This window comes from Falco cherrug, chromosome 5, assembly GCF_023634085.1.
Source record: "Falco cherrug isolate bFalChe1 chromosome 5, bFalChe1.pri, whole genome shotgun sequence".
Taxonomy (NCBI): Eukaryota; Metazoa; Chordata; class Aves; order Falconiformes; family Falconidae; genus Falco; species Falco cherrug.
Window position 1 is genome coordinate 22,507,321 of NC_073701.1, and position 22,621 is coordinate 22,529,941.

General features: G+C 40.7%; 1 protein-coding gene across 16 annotated transcripts in view; it reads right to left on the reverse strand.

The window, feature by feature from the left end:
• CALD1 (caldesmon 1) overlaps positions 1 to 22,621 on the reverse strand; it is a 202,827-nt gene that overhangs the window by 34,693 nt on the left and 145,513 nt on the right. For all 16 annotated transcript variants that reach the window (XR_008732325.1, XM_027807567.2, XM_055710913.1 and 13 more), the window contains one exon: positions 745 to 891. Coding sequence is in view for 15 of the 16 variants with exons in the window: in XM_027807567.2 (XP_027663368.2) it covers positions 745 to 891 (147 nt within the window). In the remaining variant the exon portion in view is untranslated. The remainder of the gene's footprint in view (positions 1 to 744; positions 892 to 22,621) is intronic.

Consider the following 22,621-nt stretch of genomic DNA (forward strand, 5'->3'; position numbering starts at 1 on the left):
TGTGGAAAAAGATTATAATCTACAATCAGAAATGCTGCTGATTTCCTATCTATATCCATTCTCCTTGTTTTTAATAGAATGCTACTTGTGCTCAGTATCTGTTCCTTTGATATCACAATGTTAATTTCTGCTCTTTTCTACCAGTTGTGTTATGGCTACTGGAAATCTGGATATATTATTTGTGACTATGTGAAACTGAAGAAATGATGGTGCCTCACTCCACAAGCTTTTCTGCTGTTTGTAGCCATATGATCTGGCAGTGCCAGATGAGGGCTGAGGCCTAGGGCTTACACCCAGCACCTTGCAGGCATGTTTCAGCTGCAGCTTGAGGCCTGGGTGCCCACCAGTCCCACGTGCCTTGGTTTCATGACACCATGGCCCCTATAAGCAGGGCAAAAGATGTGGAGGTTTGTAAGGCAAGACCCAGTCATGCCTGAGGGGATCTGACAGCAGGATGCATCAGAGGTATTTCCCTCCATGAGCCCCAGCTGAGCTGCCCCATAGAGAGCCCTGAGGACAACCTGGGAATGGGTCATGAGCATGGCCTCAACTCCAGCTTCAGTGATGCTCCCATCACACTGAGTAGACACAGCCACTGGTGCTCCTCAGTCTTAGGTCCTCTTTAGAGCAAGGATGACAAAACCTGGTGCTTGAAATTTAAGTAGCAAAACAGATCTCTTCAGGATACTTCTCTACTCTGAACAAAAATTACTATTGACTTGTCAGTAAACATCAGATGTTTACCTGTTTTGGGCATTAACTTCCGATTTCTCCATTACTTCTCCTGATAGATCTCCTTCTTCCTTTTGCCGCAGCCTCTCCTGTCGAGCCCGTCGTCGACGTTCTCTGGCTGCTTCTTCCTCATCATCATCATTTCTCTGGTAGGACAGCCTGCCAACAGAGCATTAGGGATAGGGAAACAAAGTACATGGGACACTGTGACTGAAAAATTACAAAAAGCAGTTGACCAGAGCACAGTAAGCATGGCTGCAGTGGCTGCTCCATATGCTGTTTAGAAAATATGCTGTGGTGTTGAGATGCATAGTTTCAAAGCTTGGGTTTGTTTTCTTTTTCAGAAATGAATTTGACAAAATAGCCACAATGAAGGCAGCAACCACACCACACTGTCGATTTGCTCCTTAGAAAATACCAAGACCATAAAAGCCCAGCTCTGTAGCTGAGCAAACATCCTGCTAGACTGCACCATGATCCCACCAGAATGCACACAGCAAGGCAGCATTTGAGTAGACTATCACTCAAGCCCGCATAAATGAAATTGGACTTAGCCAATCACCTCTGCATTAGCCTCCTCTAAATATCACACACCGAAAATGGTGACAGTATTCTAAATCTGAAAGACTGGGAAGCAAGGAGACACAAGTATAACAACCGCTCTCAGTGGCTGGTTCTGAGTGCCAAACACCTGACACCAACAAAATGTCTGTGAGCCCATAGCCCTGCCAGGCCAAATCATACAAGATCACTGCTGTGATGAAAGCCTACAGCTGAGAACCCATTGTGTTCATCTAACCTAACAGATGATTACATTTAGTTTCATCCTACTTGAAAAGGAAAGCAAGATATTACAATCTTAGTAATCCTGCGGCCCATTCAAATCTTTGCTGAGGTGCATTATTACTGCGTGAGATAAAGGGAAAGGCTGGCATTCCTCTTATCTTTTTTGTGCAGGCAAAGTGAAATAGGAAGTTAACATGTGCCAGGCCCAGTCAGGATATTCATTTACTTTGCTTTCAGCAACGGTCTGGTACATAAAGCTGAAGAAGTCACATTTGCTTGCACAAGTATGCATTTCAGCTAGCTGTACAGCCATGCACATAGAGAAAAAAAAAAGAGTTCTGTACCGAGTAAAAACAAGCACAGTTAAAGTTTGCATTTCAAGGAATATTCTAACATTAAATGCAAGTAAAACATTTTGATTTGGTCATGCATCAGACTCTTTGGGTCCAAGCCTCTACCATCACTTTCTTCTAGTACTACTTTTCTCCTTTGCAGAAAGAAGGGTTAAAGTGTAGGTTCAGGAGAGATTCAATTATCCCAATTTTGCTTTAAAAATTAGAAATGGAAGTTAAAAACCCAAAATGACTGAGCCACTTTCCAGATCTAGAACAGTGTTTTCATCCTCAGTGCACTGAAGGATTTCATTTGCTACTTTCATGCTCGGCTTCAAGAGCTTGCAACCTTTTCTTTGTAGAAACAGCTCCTCTCAAAGAGGGTGAAAACCATGAGCAGCATGGCCATGAAGGATCACAGTAGGGGGAAGAGGAAGAAAGGAAGGAGATTAGTTAAAAGCACTAGAGGTGACACAGGGAAGGCAAGAAAAAGCATGTCCTGTCATTTGTAAGCAATTTAATGGGGGGTCAACATATCATTTAGGTCTAGAACAGAAAGCATAGGAAATACAATAATAAACCGATGGGGTCTCTAATTTGCAGAAGACAGAGACTGTCTGGAATGAACTGCATTAGCAAACTGACTACAGAAAGCCCACTCAGTAAGATGTTCTGGCTGCAAGAAGCCTATGATCTTTTCAGCTCTGAACTCCAAATGTAAGGGCATAGGAGAGGGCACGCTGTTGGCAGCTGGATAATGGCCACAACTGAGCTGATTCCCAGTGCCTATGGCTCAGGATTTGTCTTTGCAGTGACACCACAGGAGGATGAAGTAGTTTATCCTGCTCTCTCTACCCACACAGAACACTCCTACACAGCAAGGAGAGCAAGTGCTTTTAAAAGCCTCTTTAAAATGCCTTTATTTAAAACCATCAATTTCTCAGAAAACTAGAAAAAAGAAAGAAATACCCTAAGCAAAAACCTCCCATTTAATGGTACCCATTAAATAAGGCAAATGATGACAGATATGTATTTCCTGTCCTTGCACACTTATTATATAGATCATATGTTAAGAAAGCTGACAATCTCTCTCAATATCCTTTAAAGTGTATCCACTGCCTCACTGCATATCACAGTGGTTTCCTACAGCAAGCAAGTACACCAGGTATGGGTTCCACCCGTAAGGATCACCTTAGGTATTCAATTCTATGCCACCAGCATGGATGCACGAAACATCCCCAGCAGTCTAGAAATAGTCATACCACCAACTAATAGATGCATTTTATAGATCTGTATCATATTTTCTCTACTATTACGTTAACACTACTTCCGAGATTGTACTTCTACAGGCTGCTTTGTCTTGCCTTGGAAATACAAGCTTTGCTAGAGTGGACCTGACTAAGCTGCCACAGACTGACAGCAGAGCAGGCTGAAAATGCAAGTTCAGGTTGGCTACGTTAATGAATAGGCTAATGACCAGGCTGTGAGCAAACTGACAGCAGGATCATTTATGAAATGATTCAGCACAGTCACCCTAACTGCCACTGACTTTCCATGAGAAATTCAGTCACAAGAAAGATGGTGCAAGTTAGACAAATGCCATTTCTGCCCATGAAAAATACACTCTTCTGACTACAGTGTTCATCTCACCATTCTCTCAATCCTTATGCACTGGGTTCATTCAGCCTGCCTTGGCTGGTACATCACTCTCTTTCCCTTAGTTATCTAAGCAGCCTCTTCCTCCTCTGCTGCCTAGGGTGTCAAACTAATTTCACATAGAAAGTAAACCACAGGCAAACACATGAATTCAGGCACCCTCCCTACCGGGAGTGGGAAGACTAACTCTCACTCTCCCACTGTTACAGCTCTCTCTAGCCACCCATTACAAGCAAAATCAATCTGGGAGCTCTTCCACTTGCCTGCATTTTTCAGAATTCTTTGGACTAAGAGTAAACAAATAATAAAAAGTATGACCAAGATTTCAGCTCTGTATATCAGACAGATGGAAATCTGATTATCCATGCTGGCCTGTTTTGTTTCTCCACCCTTGGAGAACAGCCTTGCTGCCCAGCATGCACCACACACACACCACAAATACATTAAACTAACCCTATATCAGTTTGTCACCTTCCACATAACTGTTCAAAGTCTTTGCAGGCAAATGTCTCTCTACAGTTAGTTGTTCCAGCTATCTCAGGCAATAAGAGCACGGCACAGTGTGATCTCAAAGAGGTAAGCCAAGCCTTCTGATAGGCAACACCATTTATTAAATATTCAGATTAAAAGATGGTGACTTGGAAACTGTCCTATACCTTGTCACCAAAGATAACATGCTCTCAGTCTAAATGCCAAATAATAGGAAAAAAAAAAAAAACCAAAACCACAAAAATAACAGAGTGCTGGCAGCTTCTCCTCTTCTCTATGTTTCTGACATGAGAAAAATCAGTGTTATTGGCCTAGTAAAGCATTAGTGCTGAGTCTATCATACTTCCCACACAGCACAACTCAAGTGCAGGAGACTGAGCATCTCATCTATGTGAGAGGACATTTCCCACCACATTAGGTAGGGATAACAAGTAACAACAGACGTTCTGCCCTGTTGAGTGGGTAGGACAGATTCTTATCTCCAGGACCAAAATCCCAAACCTGCTGAAGTCAGCAACAAATTTCCTGATTATTTGAACAAGCCTAAAACATTACCCTCAGACTGCGTTGGGTGACTCTACAGCCTAGAGTGGAAGATTAACTCTGCTGGATTGGGAATATAGGTGATGGGGCCATCTGCCTCAGAACTTCTTCAATTCGGCACCCACTCTATTTTATGTCGAGCACTGAATTTAAATAGTTATAATCCAGTAAGGAACTTGGTTATAGCTAGGATGATTGTGGGGCTGGAACCATTTCATACAATCCAGCTTCAGCTGGTTTCCAGCTGAAACCACAAATCAGTTCAAACATTATCTAAGGCACTTTGGTTTTAGCATTTCTTGCCCAGTACTACAACATTATTATTATTGTCTGAATTATGACAGCACTGAAATTTCCTGATCAGGCTCAGGGGATTGCTACAGTAGGCATTTTGTAAAGATAGGAGATCTCTAAACAGTGTGTATTCTGATTAAAGAGAAATGTAATCATTTGTAGTACTACCTGCTCTCAGTGAGTTGTAAGCTAAACGTGATGAATCTTATTTCTTTTTCATTTTTCACAGGAGCGGAAAAAAGCATATGTCCAATTTAAGCCGGATCACTTAAATTAAACTTTTGCTTAAAAAAACCTCCATTGTAGAGGAGGCAGGAAGAAAGAAGAGCTATGGATCTGAGCTTTGACTCCACATGAAGGGTGCCAAAAATATGTGAAAAATTTCTGAACAGAACAAAAGCCTTTAAGACTAGATTTTTCAGTTAAACAGGCAGCCCAAATCTCCCTCTTATTTCCCCCACGATTCAGTAAAATGCCATTCTGTCTTCCCTTTCTCTTGCCTGCAAAAACACCTTGCATTCATAGCACTTCCCTCCCAACACATACCTCAATTAGACACAACTGTACCTATTCAGCAAGCTCTTTCCCCCACAACTTCGTTATCTAGAAGCCTTTACATCTATTACAGATTGATTTTCGCTGTGGTCCACCCCAAGAAATGAGATCATTCATTCCGTATCAAACTGCTGCACCTTCACTTCTAAGGCCCTTCCCCTTCATTACCTAACACCACAGCAGTTGAAGCGACATATGTTGCCTCATATGTCTCCATATTGATGGCAGACGGAGGATGTCAGTAAAATATCCTTGATGACAAATTTCACTGCCAGACTCAATCTATAGAAGCTGCATTTACTGGCCTTCTGCACTCTTAGAAAGCCTTTCTATTTACCCAGGCTCTTCCCGAAATGATGGGTGGGGTGAGGATGGACTCCATTATTATACCCACTGGGGAGTGCCGTTTGTGTCACTCTTGATATTTGGTACCATTTTATTTTTGCATATGTTTTTAATTTTTTCATTGTTCATTTATTTTGTATTATGATAGGCACTCTTCAAAATGTGGGTATAAACAACGGATCAATCTTCACCTCAAAAAAACATAACAAATGTACATGTTTCCAGAGGATTATGCCTCTGTCAAGCTTGCGTGTCAAATGTCAGCTGTATTTCGTTCAAGTCGTATCTAAAAATGTGGTAAATGGTGGGGGGCACTTGTGGGGAAAACTGTTTCTTTTAATCATTCCTCCATAATTCAATGACAGCTGCCAGCATGCTGCTCCGACCTGCTCAAGAAAATTCATTTTTACAAGGGAATGAGCAGAATTTCAGTCCAAAATGCTCATGTTTCAAAAAGATGTAGTGAGTGAAAACAGGGGATTATGCTGGAGACATGCAGACATGCCACCACAGTTCTCAGTCCAATGTTGTGCATGAATGCTGTTATTAACACCCATATTTTTCACATACTTCTCAATTTGACATGCACCATTTTTTTCACATTGAATGTAGGAGAGACAAGTGGATAAAATTAACAAATGGCTGGAAATTAAACCTAGACAAATTAAAACTGGAAATTAAGCACATGTTTTTAACAGTGAGGGTGAAATGATGCAACATCCATCTCTTGCATCTCCACATTAAGAAGGATGCCTTTCTGGAAGTTATACCACAGTTAAATACCAATTATTGGGCTCATTATAGACACAACTTGGTGAAATTTCGTTGTCTCTTAGGTATGAAAAGTCAGACTAGATTATACAGTGGCACCTGCTGGACTTAGATACTACAGTGTTCCATTTACAGAAGGTACATGCCTTCTCATTCTGCTCATAATTTATTTCTGACTCACAAATACCTTTACTCTTTTCACCCACACATTCTCTGGAGCTACGCTCCTGAGCAGGCAAATTACCCAGATATCCATATAGTTCTCTGGGAAAAATGAAGAGACTGACACACCTTTCGATGTATTCCCTTCTCATTAACATCATTTTCATACTGTGTGTTTCTAATATCCTTTCTTATATTTCATAGCTCCAAAGAGTTCAAGGATCATTATTTTTCTGCTGCATAACCACTTATTCAGTGGGTTAGCAGAAGAATGTTCTTTTTTTCAGATCGGGCATCCTTAATTTCCTGCCATACCTTTAGAAGACTTTCTCCTACTTTAAACCTCGATCTAAAATACCTAAAAGACAAAACAATATGCATTTTAACAATTTTTTTTTTTTTCATTTAGGGAAAATAATTAGATTATTATATTTGTTAAGGATCTGGCTGTGAGATTGTTATTTTGTTTGCATGACAAAACAGTTAAGTATGGGAAAGAAAAGATCTTCTGAGAGGTCTGGCTTCTGTACATTCTTCTCTAGGGTTTCTTTCCTTTTGATGTTTTTGACATTTAGGTTTTTTCACAGGTAAGAAAAGAGAACGTACACATCCCTTTAACAGTTTGATTCTAAAAAAATAATGTACAAGTAATCCACATTGAAGAATGAAGTATAAAAAGTGATATGCAAGCCAAGGGAAAATGACTCCACACTGACAACAAAAGTATTTGGTGACTACTAAGTAATTCATGCCAAAAGTAGCCAGCGATTTTATTTCATTGCTGAACATGGCACTGAAGCCTCTAGGACAGATTCTGGCTTCCCAGATTACTAGTTTCTGTTGAAAATATATGTTTCAGTTGCATAGACGCCCAGGATTTCCAATGCCTTGTCTCATTTCTTGCAGTTTTCTGCTCATAACAGCACTGTTGCTCTGGGTTTAGATTCAAGCCCTAAAATCTGGGCCTCATCGTTAGAGCCAGTCTGTAACATCACTGCATCATTCTGCACAAAGGCAGAATGACTCATGTGTGCGCCTATTTTTTTTCTTTCCTCATGGCTGAAAACTGATGATCTGTTTCATAATATGAAATGCAAGCAGATTCTCCAACCACATTCAAATACCTCTGGTAAGTCGCCTCTGTGTACCTCAGCATAAATTGCATGCAGGGCCACTAACATGAAGGGTAAAAACCTTCAGCTACTGAAACAATGTCAAATTTGCCTCTGAAATATATTATATTTAGATAAAAGCACTCGTTGGAAATGTCCCAGGGAAAAGCATGTAATTCTCTCAATATGTGAAGTCTGCAATGCTCTACTTCATCCACAATAGACTGACATTGACCTGTCAGTGAGTAGTGCAGTATAGTTAACCTGTTTTAATTTAGGAGTTTCACAGGAAAAAAAGAAAAAGTAACTGGGCAGAAAACAATAATTGGCCAAGTGCCTTCTAGCTGATAACTATTACTTTTTTACTGCTTTCCTTGAAGCTTAGTGGAATTCACCCAGAAATCTGGTGAAACCCTGGCAGATGAAAAACATGCAAAAAAGTGTACAAAACAAGCCTAATTTTTCAAACTTTAAAAGTGGGAGCAAAACCCAATCGCTGTGCATACCACTGTGGTTGATGTGGTGTTTGTTGACTCCATAACAAATTGCTTTCTGCTTGCTGCACCACCTCCAGTTTCTAGTGCTTTATTGCATATAAAAACCAAAATAATTTATGCCACAGCCTTACCCAGTAATATTTCAGGCATATGACTTGAGAATAATGGGCATTTTGCCTAGCTGAGGCATAAGTAAGGACTTAAAGGTTTTGCCCCAGAATATACAATCCACAATTGCTACAAAGCCAAATCAGAAATTTTCTTTCTTGTGGTTTTGGGCACTTGTATTCAGTATGGCTTTCGAGGCACTTATATAACTCAGATTGCTAGCTTACTGAATGTATACAAAGTTAAGATCTAACTCCTCCTTTTTTATATTTCATTGCAAATAAAACTCCAACTCATGACTGAGACATTTACTCAAGACAAAAGGAATTAAAAATGAAGACATACACGAGCATTTGTATCTTAAAAAAGCTCTTCTGCATATCGAGAATTGTGGTTTTCCTAGAAATATGCAAAAGATTTGAGGAATGAAACGTGTATTTTTTTACAGGCACCTTTAGACAAACTGATGTCTCCAATGTGTCACGCTCAAGCCACAAAGTTCTGTATTTCCTCCAAACATCTTTTAAACTCGTGCAAAATTCATGTCGTCAGCTACAATATCTATCAGAGGTCTTTAAATGAAGGCAAGGGAGGGAAGGCAGGCATGAGGAGGACTTGGGTTAATGGGCCATTTTCTCATCCTTCATAGTCATGTCATTAAACTAGGACACTGAGGTAGGTATAGGCAGGGATAGACACCCCATCAGACAGCCTGTGGGGAACCTGGAGCAAAAGCACACAAGGAACTGTGCAGCCTTATGGGAAGGAACATGAACAAGAGTACAGCACTGTTTTTCATGGCCCGAGACCAATTTTTCTATATATATTATATGCATACATATATAATTTTTTTTTTCTCAGCAGTGAATATGAGAAACAGTTCTTCTTTCTATTTAAAAATAAAAAACTCGCATCACATGTAATACATTTTTTCCACCAGAGGCTGGAGTGGAAAGTGTGTTGTCATTAAGAAGTGAAGCTTTTTCTTTTCTTCAAGCACAACAGTTATAATCCATTTCAAGAGGATTCCCAAATTTACTGTTGCTCCCTTTCCCTATACCTATAGCAATGGTCTGGTTTTGCCAAGATTTCTGATGTAACCACCTCCCTTTAAATGCAACAGAGTGCTATTATTGAACAAAGTTGTATCTCGTCCAGCTGGGACTCCCAAAGTGCAACTCAAAGTTGTGGATTAAGCAGAACAGGGTCTGTCTTAGTTCTGTACCTGGAGGATATACTTTGAGAGAGGTAAACTAATTAATAAAGAGGGGTAAAATACAATAGATTCAGCTTACTTGTTAGACGGATATAAGTACCTTCCAGCTGAATTGCACTTTTGGGTTTCTTATCCTTGGGATTAGGGTACAATAGCAGCTTCAACATTTTTTTACATCAGGCTTTTTACAGCATCCCAGTGTTTTTTCCTAATGGTTCAATTCTGAGGGCAGCAATGGCAAAAAGCAGCCCTTCCAGACAAGCATTGCTACTGTAAGCACCACCTCAGCTAGGTGAGCCAAAACCAGATTTACAGAACATGGTGCTTGGGGTAGAGACTGCCTCCACCCTAGTGTAGCTACAGCAGCGACAGAAACAAGGGATATTTTAGCAAGCTCTCATTATAGAGACAAAGGCAAGGAAACTGGATGGAAGGAGAATCAGCTTTCACTTTTTGCTCAGTGTCCAGTTTAGCCTTGTAACTGCAGCAGGTAATGTTTTCTGAAGAAAAAAAGTTTAATTTTTTTCTTTATAAATCATTATTTATAGTGTTATTTTCTTATTCCAAAACAGTATGCTGCATCCTCCTAAATTAGCAAACAGGAACAAAGCTACAATTTCAGGAAAGCACAAACTGAATTATTCTAAGTTATGTATGCATCGCTGTTCTGGATACCCAGCCTTCAATTTCCTCTCCTCTCCTTTCACCCCGGTTACCTGCTTTGAAGGCTTGTTTAACACATCACATTAGGAAATAACAAAGGCACACTTGTATTTCATTCCCTCCACAAAGATTAACAGGATTGCTGCATTGTAAGAGCACTGTATTTTAATAGGAAGTGTAGGACCATGAGGATTGGTCTCATACACGGGAAGCTGCTTTATTTTCAACCTGTACTTGCTCCACCAAATATCATATGGGGACAAACACTAAAAAATTTAACTCAGAATCACTGGACTCATTAACATCCAAACCAATCTCGGTCACACGCTCTAATCCTCTATCACCATAACCAATCTACTCACAGTCAATTTCCAGCATATACCTATTCACCATCCACCCTGCCAAAACAAGATATGAAATTTACATGAAACAAAGCCTTGGTTTTTGAAGATGACAAATCTCTATGAGCAGAGTCCCCTTCTGCACTCATGCTTTTTCCTCACTTGCCTGCCAGGTTTTGCAGGGTGTAATGAGGAACCAGGGCCCAGGAGCCTATAGTGGATGAATCCTGAAGGCAAGAAAGTTCAAGGCATCACATCGACTGATATAAGGGACAGCACCCGCCAATAGTGCTGGATCCATCTATCACTGCAATGCAGCTGCGCCTAGGATGGATCAGCATATAGGCTACAGCTATTGTTATTTCCTAACTATATATAGCTATTCCATAACCAAAACATCAGTCTCTGATTTAGGACTGACACTGAAATTGATTATGGATTTATACAAGACTGGGACAGAGAACCAGCGGGGCAGGAAGGGGGAATGTGGAAGCGGGGATCAAACAGGGACCAGGGCTGTTGGAAGGAGCCTAGAACAAGATGTCTCCCTGAGCTGGGGAGGGGGAGAGGGGAGAGGAGAGACAGACAGAGCAATGGATGAGGAGCCTCCGTCCCTGCAGGGCATGAGATAGGGAATGGAGAAAGGTTGATGGAGAAATATTCAGAGGACTGGGAAGAGGGAAAGAAATCAGCTGGGAAGTAGGAAGGACAGCAAAAACACCAGGACTGGGGAAGTGGCTCTGCCGTCAACATGCAGCCAGATTCATATGGCTGTCCAGGGCCTGGAAAGCCAAGGCCCTCCCTGACTGAGAGAAAGGAAACTGTAAGATAACCAGTTGTGATTACTCAGACCACACATCACTCAGTAGTAACTCCTTTGGCCTTGCCTGAAACTTTATGTGACCTGAAATAGCCTAACAGTCAGAACCCACTATTTGTATTGCTCGATTCATCAGAAGTATGGGTGTTAGCGTTAGGCTGGGCTCTGTGAAGCATCAGAACTCCTCTGTATTTCCCAGGGGATTAGAGATTGTAACTAAATGACTGTTGCTCAGAGCCAGACAGGTCCCTGATGTCTGCTGGAGCTTTCAGAAATACAGCAAAGACTGTGCTGACGAACAAAGTACAAGGCTTCTATTTGCACACACGGAGCCTGGAAAAATAATTTTACCAGATAATCATTCAGATAACAACAGAATAACCTTTTTTTCATCCACTCTTTCTGACACAAAATATGCAAGAGGAGGACACAGCCTTAACACACCACAGCAGACTAAATATTGAAATAAAGGCTGCAAGCAGGAAAGCAGCTGAAATGTAAGAGCAGAACATGCACCAAAACAGAGTGGACCACGAAGCCTTATGCTAACTGAAATAAACCACTTTAGGGGGGACACAGCATTATAAATACATTCAGTGCTACAACATATGGTGAACGTGAAAAAAAAATAATGAATATCAGGTGTCTCAAAGTTTTCCGGTACCAATTCCCCACGCACACAACTCACGGATGTTGTGCAGGTGCAGATTTGGTTTCAAGGGAAATTCATAGCTGTTCCCTTTTAACATGGACAAACATCTGTCTCTTTCTCAGGTGTTTAAGAAACCTACTGTCAACAGCCAAGGCAATTAGGAGACATTTTCAGTGAGACAGCAGAAGAACTACAAGTGCAGATCCTGTCATTTGCTAACAGGATTAGGGGCAGATACATTCCATGCATCTCTCCAAAAGCTAATTCCAATGTGTCTTTCACCTTCATGAAAGGTAAAAAAACCCTTCCATAAAACAGGCCTGTACAGATATGCAAGGTCACGTACAGCACTTTGAACAGCACAGTAACGTTACAATGATTTGCAGACATCATATGACTACACCCGCATAAACACAATAAAATACCCTGGCTTTATCCTTTCAATTAGTTTTCCCTTAGATACGTCTGTTCCCTTTACACTGCTCCACTGTGATCCTTATTCCAGAAGTTACTCATGACAAAATTCCAAACAAGTCAGTGTAAACTATTGGAGAAAGTCTGTGAAAGCTGGCTGAGTTTATGAGAGCAGATCAATCACACTGAAAACACAAATCTAAAAGCCACTGTTCTTTAAATAGTAAAAAAAACCCCATGTTCCACAGAACTCTAGCATCCAACAAAAACCTCTCCCATCTCAAAGATTCACTAGCAAATTATCTACAATTTATAAGTTATTCACAGAAAACATCCAGATAAAAACTAGGGAATGGAAGAAAACAACAATTAGCTTGCCCTAGAACTGCCCATGGTCTGTGGACTTCCAATGGGACATACACAGCTGTTAGAGACATAGGACACCTAACACAGAGGAACTGCCCTTGGAGATCCTGTGCCAAGAGTAAGGAGCTTTTCTGCAATACACAGCATGTTTCCAATTCACAGCAATTATTATGGTACACTTTTTTTTCCTTTTATTTTCAATTTCATTCTAGAATAGCAGTTCCACCAAGGGAATCAGTCTATAATAGCTGTTGCAAAACATTTTACACTGGTAGCATCCCCACACAGATGAGCCCTGCATAGACACAGGGAGCTGTTAGTGCCAGTTGTACGTTCACGGCAATTGATCAGGTCCTGTTGGTTCTTTGGCAAATCTTCCAGTGACAAACAGACATCCTCTGCCTTAACTGGTCGGCCTGCCCCCAGCCCCTTCTGTGCTTCATGTTCATCAGATACAAATCCTGGCCCCAAGCCTTCAGTCCTTGTCACAGCTCCAGCCCGTCCAACAGGCAAGATACAGTCACGCTCCTCCCACATTGGCACCTGGGTTGCAGGAAAGGGTGAGCAGCACTAACCTGGGCTGGACCCATGAGCTCTGGGTTGCTTCCAGATAGTGATGAGTGTGCCCTTGTTGGAAAGCACAGCATTACTTTGTGTTGTGATTGCCCTTGCCTCTGCACACCATGACCAATGCACTGGTCTGCAAAGCATTGGTTTGATGCCACACAACACATACTTTCTTTTATCTGCATTTCACCATACTGCTAATAGAAATGTCATGTGAGTCCAGGACAGCAAAGGTGAAGGAGCAAAGTAGATCGGACTAATGAAGAGAGAGGTATGACCAACAGCAGAAGGAAAGTGAAAGGAGGTGGACATCAAGATGAGGATAGCAAAGGGGTGCTGTGGTAAGAAAGCAATACGGCTAACAGGAACAGATTGCAACTGCAGGCAAAAGAGAGTCTAATTCCAAATGTGAGAGGATATAAGAGATTATAAGTTTTGATCACCAGGAGACAAAGCCTTTTTACAGATTCAACTGATCTTCTTAAAGAAAAGGTAATAAAAAAAATTCATCCTTAAACACACACACACAAAAATGTTTAAGCCAAAGCTCCTGGTATAATCCATTACATTCCAAGAGTGAATGCAGACGGATAGCTATTTTCCCTCATTGTTGTATTAGTACCTGGCACTTGCTAACTTCTTCCCATCAAAAGACCTCAACGTGCTCTACAAATGTTAATTAATCCTTGCAACCCCTTCTAACTTCTGCCTGGTGGGTATTATTACTAATATAATGTCAGTTTATGGAATGCAAAAAGAGACATAGATGAACACACTCCTTTTAGCCTAAACCATGCAGCAGATAAGATTCTTGCTTTGACTGCAACTACTTCATGCCTGCTCCAAAACCTGTGGAAACTACCAGGAGCTTTTCCAGCAGCTTCCAAAGGAAGTTTTTGCAGGTACATGGACTGCTTCCTCCCAACCCCATCTCTAACAGCTGCACCATGCCGACTTCCATCACTGCGCCTGAAAGCGTGTGAAAGCCACTGGCAGAATTTATTATCCTGGGACGTCTTTTTGCTGGCATACTGAACAAAGAGACATCCTCCCCTGAGCTCTCTCTAAGCAAGTGATAGCCTGCCTCTCCTCTGCGTAATGCTTTGTGTTACCGGGTACTTCCAAATCAGTAGTTTACATTTTAAAAAGCATTATGCCTTCTGGGAAATGGGAAAGAAAGAGTGAGAAGCTAGTTTAGCCCACGAATCTCACAGCAATGTCACTGCAAAAGCACCTCAGGCTTTGCACAGGGGGCAGCATGCCTCAACACAGCCTGGCACCTTTTTGAAGCACAGTATTGTGAGCTGAGATATACTTAAGTGTCTGAAAGTATGGAAAATGGGATGCAGGATCCTCACCCTACCATTGGGAAACAAGGAGTTAACCTGCTGCCAAACCCCTCTGCTTCTCAAGCTTCAACAGGTGCAGAAAGCCAACTTTGTGAGGTAGGACTCTCAAAAGGTGATTGAGTAAACACCAGCTCTACACCAGAGATTTCAGTCTTACAGAAACTGTAGAAGACAACACATAGGAAGGTTTTTGTGCACCACCGCTCTCACTGCACCCTCGTCAGTCCCACAGTGTAGATGGGGCTGACCTGAACGTCAGCCAGCCCTTCCAATACTGGCTCTTGCAGGACTTCATCTTGATTAAAAGTCAAAATATTTCCTGTCTCACCTGCACTGCAAGACGGAAGAGTGTTTTAGGAAGCCACCGAGACTCTTGTAACAAGGCATTTGCACAGCAGATGGATCCTTAGAAATAATAACACCAGGGAACAGACCTTAGGCCTTACTCACATATGCCACAGTTCATCCAAGTATCCCCTTCCCAGCAATCCATAACTATTCATATAGATACACAAGCCCATTGCAACAGAGATACAAATCAATTTACCCCTTTATGAAAGTTCTCACTGAATTCAAGTCCTGCATCCTGAAAGGCACAAACCAAGTGCTGGATAGCAAACCTATGTTTAATATACTCCTGCAAAAATATAACATTTGGTAAGCGATGATTTGGCAATGTAAATTGCAGAATATTTGGGCACAATAAAGATATGACAAGCATAAGAAAATTTGAATTCCTGCTCACAAAGAGGTGGTCCAACCTGTACCACAATTCAATTGACTGAGATTGCTGAGTAAATCAGAATACGGTAGTTAACTGTCTGAAGAAGATAAACTTTAACAATTATGAAGTAACAAAAGAGTTTGAGGATCAGTAATCCTCTAAATGGAAAAATAAGTTAAGCCTGCTTTTAACTCAAGCTAACATGCTGGTAGTTAAGATGCTAAATACAAGATTTAGATTAATTTGGCCCCTCTCTGCTACAGGTTCCTGTGTGAGATACTTAAATTCCCTTGAGCTTCATTTCTCACCCAACTAACACACAGGAATGTTCAGTGAAAAAAATCATCCATTTGGAGGATCCAGAGGCTAGCATGATGGGCATTACCTACATCAATAAGGTATTGTAAAACCCATTGGTCTAACGCAAACACAGGCATAAAACAAACATTAGCAATCCTCTGCCAATGAAGTGATCTTGGCTGTATTTATAGGTGCTTCTGCCAGCTCAATGTGAGCATGAGACAGAGTAGCTGTCAGTGTTAGTCCATAGCTATAAACATATATAGTTTTTTCTGCATCCTTGCCCAAAGTTTGCTCAAAATACTTCCACAAAATTACCAAAGATTTGGGAAGCTCCAGGGGAGGCCTCACTACCTACTTTCTTATGTTACAGAGAAAACTTTCAAATGGTTTTCTCCTCTGTTTCAGCTCCCCAGAATCTTTTCCAGTTCCTTCTCCGATTTCTTCTCACATTCCAGGCTGCCCCTGTCACTCCTCACCTAATGGCATTTTAATGGGTGTCTCCATCTTCTTCCCCCACACCTGTGAGCCTTGTGCCTTAAACTCTCACAAGCCTGAAACTCCCTACTGCCTACCCTTGCAACACTATCACTCTTTTCAGGACTCAGACTCACTGAAATTATGTCATGCAAAAATGATGTCATGCATCTTGAGAAGTGCTGGAAGGGACCAAAAGCCAGGCACTAGGCACTAAACAGCAAAATCCCTGCTTGCTATAATCTTGTGAAAACCATAATTATATCCTTTTTGGGAAAAGAAAACATATTGGTACAATTGCTAGGGCAGAACAGCACAAGAAATGACTAGCACACAGAGAGTGTAACAGAAACAAATATTGTTTCATAGGTTCAGAGCATTCACCTAAGTTCAGGGGCTACAAGCATAGGACTGGGTGAAAGGTACCAAGCCAGACTTTTGCTTCTACCCCATCACTCCAAAGGGCGTTGAGTGAGCTTGAGAGAAGAAAATCCAGGAAATCAAGTAAGGAATTAACCCCATGGCTATCCCAGAATGACAAAGGACCAAATACAGCTCTCAGATATACACAAGTATTTATTCTCAGCTGGATGGGCTGCAAATTCATGCTAATGCACATGCTGTCAGTGAGAAGCTTTCAGGGCCGTATAGATAAAGATTGATGGGAATACCAAGGTAGCATTGATATAGTGTTAAGAGAGCTTTTTAGCATGTTGGTAAGTCTTGAGGAAAAGCTGCATTTGCAAAGAACTTCAAAACCGCTCTGCTATAGCCTAACTGGAAGAAAGTTAGTCCTCAGCCTTAATCTAACTGAAGTAAAAAATTAACTAGCTTTGGAAGCAGATGTGACCTCTGTTAATTAGGCTTTGGGGCATTTTCAAATCCTGACAAAGAAAACTGCTGACACAATGTGTCTGACCACTCCTGTTCCAGGAGGAGGCAGATGACTAAGGCCAAGATGCACAATACTACCGTACACACCCAGAATCCATGTCAGTGATTTCCCTCCTGTGAGAGCACGATCCTAAAAATGTCCTGCTTCAGAGGAAAGATGGGTGTTACACAAGATACACAAGGCTATTATTCAACACTAATTCAAAAATGGGAGGCTACTTTTGAATAAATCAGTATGCAAGAGAATACATTTTTTTTGGGCTTTGCAAAATGTCATGTAACACAGCAGCAGGAGAGACCTGAAAGAGAAGGAAAAAAGAAAGAGGGAAAGAAAGGACATGGCAAAGGAAAGGCCACTGTAGCTCATGGCAGCTGGAAAGCCAGGAACAACCTCAATATGAACAAAGAGACTATAAAGGTTCCACCACCGCCATGTCAGCGTGTGATGATGGTCCATATCATTTGTGGATGCTGAAACATGCAGTGTATTGAGCCTTGTAAGGCTCACTCACCCCATGATTCTACTGCCGAGTTACAAACTCCAATAAAAAAAACCAACAAAGCAAACCAAACAAAAAACCAAAAACAACAACACCCCCCCCAAAAAAACAATCAACAAAACAAAACATACACATAAAATGATTGTGCCAGGACAGCAACAGTTGTGATGCTGGAAGGTACTTCCATAATTACACTGAAGCAACTCCAGTGCTGAACGTATTACAGATGGAATTTGGCAAGCCAAAAAAATCTTCTGCTCTGAAACACATAATATATTTTTATGGTTAAAATAAATCTGCAAGCAATTTGTCTACAACTAACCAAACAGAAGCCAAAATCTCACATCCTGTAGCGACAAGTGCATTGGTCTCAAGGACACACCTCTAGGACAGGCCTCCACATTTCTTAGAGTATGAGGGGAAGGAAAACAAGTGTATATGGGCTGCTTCCTCAGGGGCTGCTTTCTCAAATTCTTGCAATGCACGGTGTGCCAGTTAGGAGGTACTTTCTGAATAAGGTTTTAAGCTGTCTGGAGCAAGAATCATCTTTTTTTGCTCTGTAATACACAAACCTTTACCTGGAGGACCTGCAGCAGGACCAGATCCACCTAAGCAGAAGTATAAAGCAGATAGAAAATGATCTGAAAAAGATTCAGAGTTCAGAATCAAAAATGCTTGTATAGAGTTGATCCTTCCCAGTTGGCATGCCAGGTTCTGCTGGAGTCACTCTTGCTCACAAGATTCTGAATATTTCTCAGTGTTGCTTATCAAGGTACATGAAAATGTGGTGGGTGGAAATTAAAAAAAAGAAGACTATGAAGTTAGCTAAGTCCCTGATCTTCAAGACAGATTCTGACTTTGAGGAGGAAGGGTCTGAATACAAATAGGCATCAAACAAAAAAACCCCTACCAAACCCAAAAAAGATGGTTGTGCAGCAAGCTTTTGCAGTAGCCTACACCTAATGGTGTATCTGTATGCTTTGTTTAATGCGAACTGGTACAATCCAATCCCTGCTACTAATGCTGTTTGTTTTTCTTTTCTGCTTTATTATCATCCAAGTTTATTTTTCACATCTTTTGCCTACAGTAAGCTAACCTCAACAATAACAGGATATGTACTCTAGATTTACTCTGTGTGTGTGTGTGTATGTATTATTGCTTTACAAGTGACACAAGCAAATAAATGAGTGACAGAGAAAACTAGGCATTTAGTAACCAGGTTAACCATTATTCCTCCTACAGTCAAAGAACCACAGGGGAGTAGCAGGTGGGAAGGAGGCAGCCACTTTACATCACTTTTGGTCTCCTGGTGTGGCAGAGTGAATTCAAACAGAGCCGATACTTGGCTTGATATTTCAGTTACCAAGAGACAGAGGCTGAGGAAGGAAAGAATTTAAATGCTAGCTTCTGCTCTTGCTTGAAACTTTCCTCATCATAATTCAGTTTAAAATGTGAGGAACTATACTGACTTCAGATCTGAAGCCTGTATTTAAGCCCAGGATGGGCTTAAAGACATGTCTTCGGAATTCACTATGTGCCTTCAAAGCAATTTGAAAGAAGAACAGCTGGGTAATTTAAAGCATCAACTAAACCTTGTAGTTAGTACTTTTCTTCAATGACAAATTTTTGAGAAGAAAGAAATTAGATTTATAATACCTTGGACTAAAGTGTGATTTTTCTGACAACTTCACAAACTGTTTAAATGCTTTAGATACAGAACAACCCACATGGAAAACTGTTCCAACGTGCCCGCTGTTCCCTAAAAAGGTGATTACAGTATGGCACTGTCAGACTTGCAGAAACTTCTCGCTACCGCATCCAGTTTGTGTGTCAGAGTGAGATTTCACGGCAACACTGAACGCCTGTGAAAAAGAGAAGGAAGAGGGGAGGGAAAGGCACAGGAGGGCGCGGGGGAAGCCCTCCCTGATTGTCTACTCTGCAAAAGATTTGAACTGCAGAAAAGAGGAACCATGTCAGCAAATGCCAAACCAATGTGATACCTGCCAAACCGCACCTTATCCTTCTCAATCAGCAAAAAAATTATCCACTGCCTGATTTCTCTTACCTCACCAATAAAGGGCTAGGGGTTTTTTTTCCTTATTAGGACAGTCTCCATGCTGTAAAATTCTGGCTCTAATAAGTGGCTTTTACAATATGTGCTGCACATCAGCACAAAAAGAAAGCAACTAATAAAAATAAAACACAGGAGGAGAATAAAAGGGCTGAGTCCTAAATTAAAAGGGACGACATCAGCTTAGTTCAGGCTCCAAAATTTGATCATAGATTTTATGAAATGGAGAATTAAAATTGGAATGGATAAACGTATGAAGGCTAACATTATACAAACATATAATTATAAACTTGGCCCTGCAGCTACTTATACATGTAAGGAGCCTTACTGAAGTCAAAGAGACTTTTTTTCAGTACACTTAAGTGTTTACATGGCTCAAAACATAAATCAGATGTCAGTAAATGGAAACAGAGAAAAGAAAGGGGGTTTTAATGTTTGTTTTAACAAAATAAAAAGTGAAAGGAGTGAAAAGTTACAGTCAGGTCTCTGAATTTTTTCAACAACAGATAGAAGTATTTTTCTTGGTTGGATTTTTAAACGAATGGTTTTGGATTATCTATTTACTGCATCTGCATTATATGGACACATATGCATATATACGGAGAGAACACCAGGGGCCTAACATAATCACCAGAAAATTTCCCTGGTTCTTTTGAACCTTCCTGTTTTATTCTGAATTGGGAACATGGTGGATGGGAAGGCCTGGGACCGCAGGTTTGGCAGCAAAGGGAAAGGCAGGGATACGAAGAAGCAGGATGAAGTTCTGCTGCCTCCATCCTGCAGTGGTTGAACACCTATGCCAACAGTGTGGCTGTGGAGGAGCTATCTGCATTTAAGATCTGCACTAACAATGAATTTTCTAGTTTTGCTGAAGCAGAAGAAAAAACCCTTGTCAGAGTGAAGTGATATGGAAAATGTTCAGGGCCGTTTTATTTTCATGCAGCCTGAAACAAGAAAGCAAATCCATCATCTAAGTTATTTTATCTTTTTATTATTTTAACTTTTTTCTTTAAAATGTAGGTTAATTTAAAACAAAAGATTCAAAAAAGAACAGAATGTTTTATTTAAAAAAAATTGCAGAGATGCTTTTCAGTCATTTCTTATATAGAAAGTGTCAAAAAAAGCATTTTAATTTTAAAAAAGTATTTCTTCTCATTTTCATTTAGACAAAGCTAATATCAGAATTCTGACATGAACTCCCAACTAGTTCTCTCCCCAGAACTCTCCCAAATTTTCTTGCTTTTTCTAAATTTATCTTTAATCAGAAACAATTCTCACCACATCTCAGGCATTTGGATTCACAGAGAGCAGTACCAGCTTGAGTCTGATATCTCTCACCACTGTCCTGACTTGAACAGGGTGGAGAATTCAGCTCAGGGTTTTCACAGAACTCTCCAGAGTCACTTGTTCTCTGACAAAATCTTAGAAATTTGATTCTCACAGTCATGACTTCAGACTCTGGTGGATGCCCAAAACTCTACACAAATTAATCCAGCTTTGTACTCCTGACAGCTAATACCTTGCTTATGCTGGAAAAAGAAAAACATCTTTCACTGAGGCAAGAAGGCTGTGAAATCTCAGAGATGCTTCCTTACAGACCTGTCCTTTCTCTGCTATGTTTCTTCCACCAAGGATAATCTCACTCAAAAATGTTTCAGCTCTTCCAGTAAATTTCTTCTGATCCGCTATGAGGAGAGTTCCCAAACCTAGCTATAAAATCTTGAACTGGACATTCAGTCTTCAACAGCCACTGTCCCTACTGATGTGTAAACCAGACACCAAAGCACATGTATTTCATTCAGGTGCTGACAGCTAATACCTCAAGAACGCTTCACATACATAGAGGACTGTTACTACAGTGTTTTACATAAACATGTGGGACCATCCACAGATAAACTTATTTGCATCAAAAACACTCACTTACTATCCCAAGCGTTTTGGAATTCACTCCTAGACAACAGGCACTGAAGTGCACCTTGGATATAAACATTACAGATCACAAATGGACAGGACGTTGTAAGAAAAGTGCCTATTTCTTGGCCCATGTTACACTTGTCAATGCTGGTGAAGAACTCAGAAATTGACTGGGATTCTTAGCTTTCAAATGGAGACAAATAGGCTCACTACAGGTTAACATCTTTGTACATCTGATCTTTAGCTACATTATGTCCATCTTATTTTACCTCAGTAATATAAAAAGGCTTTTACAAATTAAGGATTCAGGCCATTGCCCACTGGGGAACAGGAATGAAACACATGGCCAACAGAGAAGACCAGAAAAAAAGGAAAGAGATGTCTTCACGTGAAAATGAACAGCATCAATTTTTGGAGCAGAATTAACCAGCTAACACAGTGCCACCAACACCGCTGCTGTCTATGGAGAAGTGTCCTCTTCAACCCTTCTCTTGTCCTAACTAGCTGATTACCAGTCTTGAACATCCATCATCAAACAGAAAAGATAAGCTACAATATGAACAAAATGCTGTGAAGGAGTGAACTTCCAACAACCAAACTGCCTATGAATGATCTGTGAAGTCTGAACAAAAGTTATAATTTGCTGGAAAAGAAAACATTCTACCTGTTGGCAAAGATGACTTCTGCCTTCCCTAGGAACTTGCATAGTAAACACTTTCATGTCCAGCAGAGTGAGCCAATTCAATCACTATACATTTATTAAGCAGTCTTTATATTTTCAGGCCAACCAGAATGATTTCTTGGCTATGATGAGAGCTTCTGCTTTTAATTTCCAGTGTATCAAACACTAACAGGATTATATTCAGCTATTTAGCAATTACAAAATTTTCTACAGATACTATAACTACACTGAGAGCGTAGAGAGTATCTTCAAACTATGCAGCTGAAACAATCATATAAAGGGGCCGTTA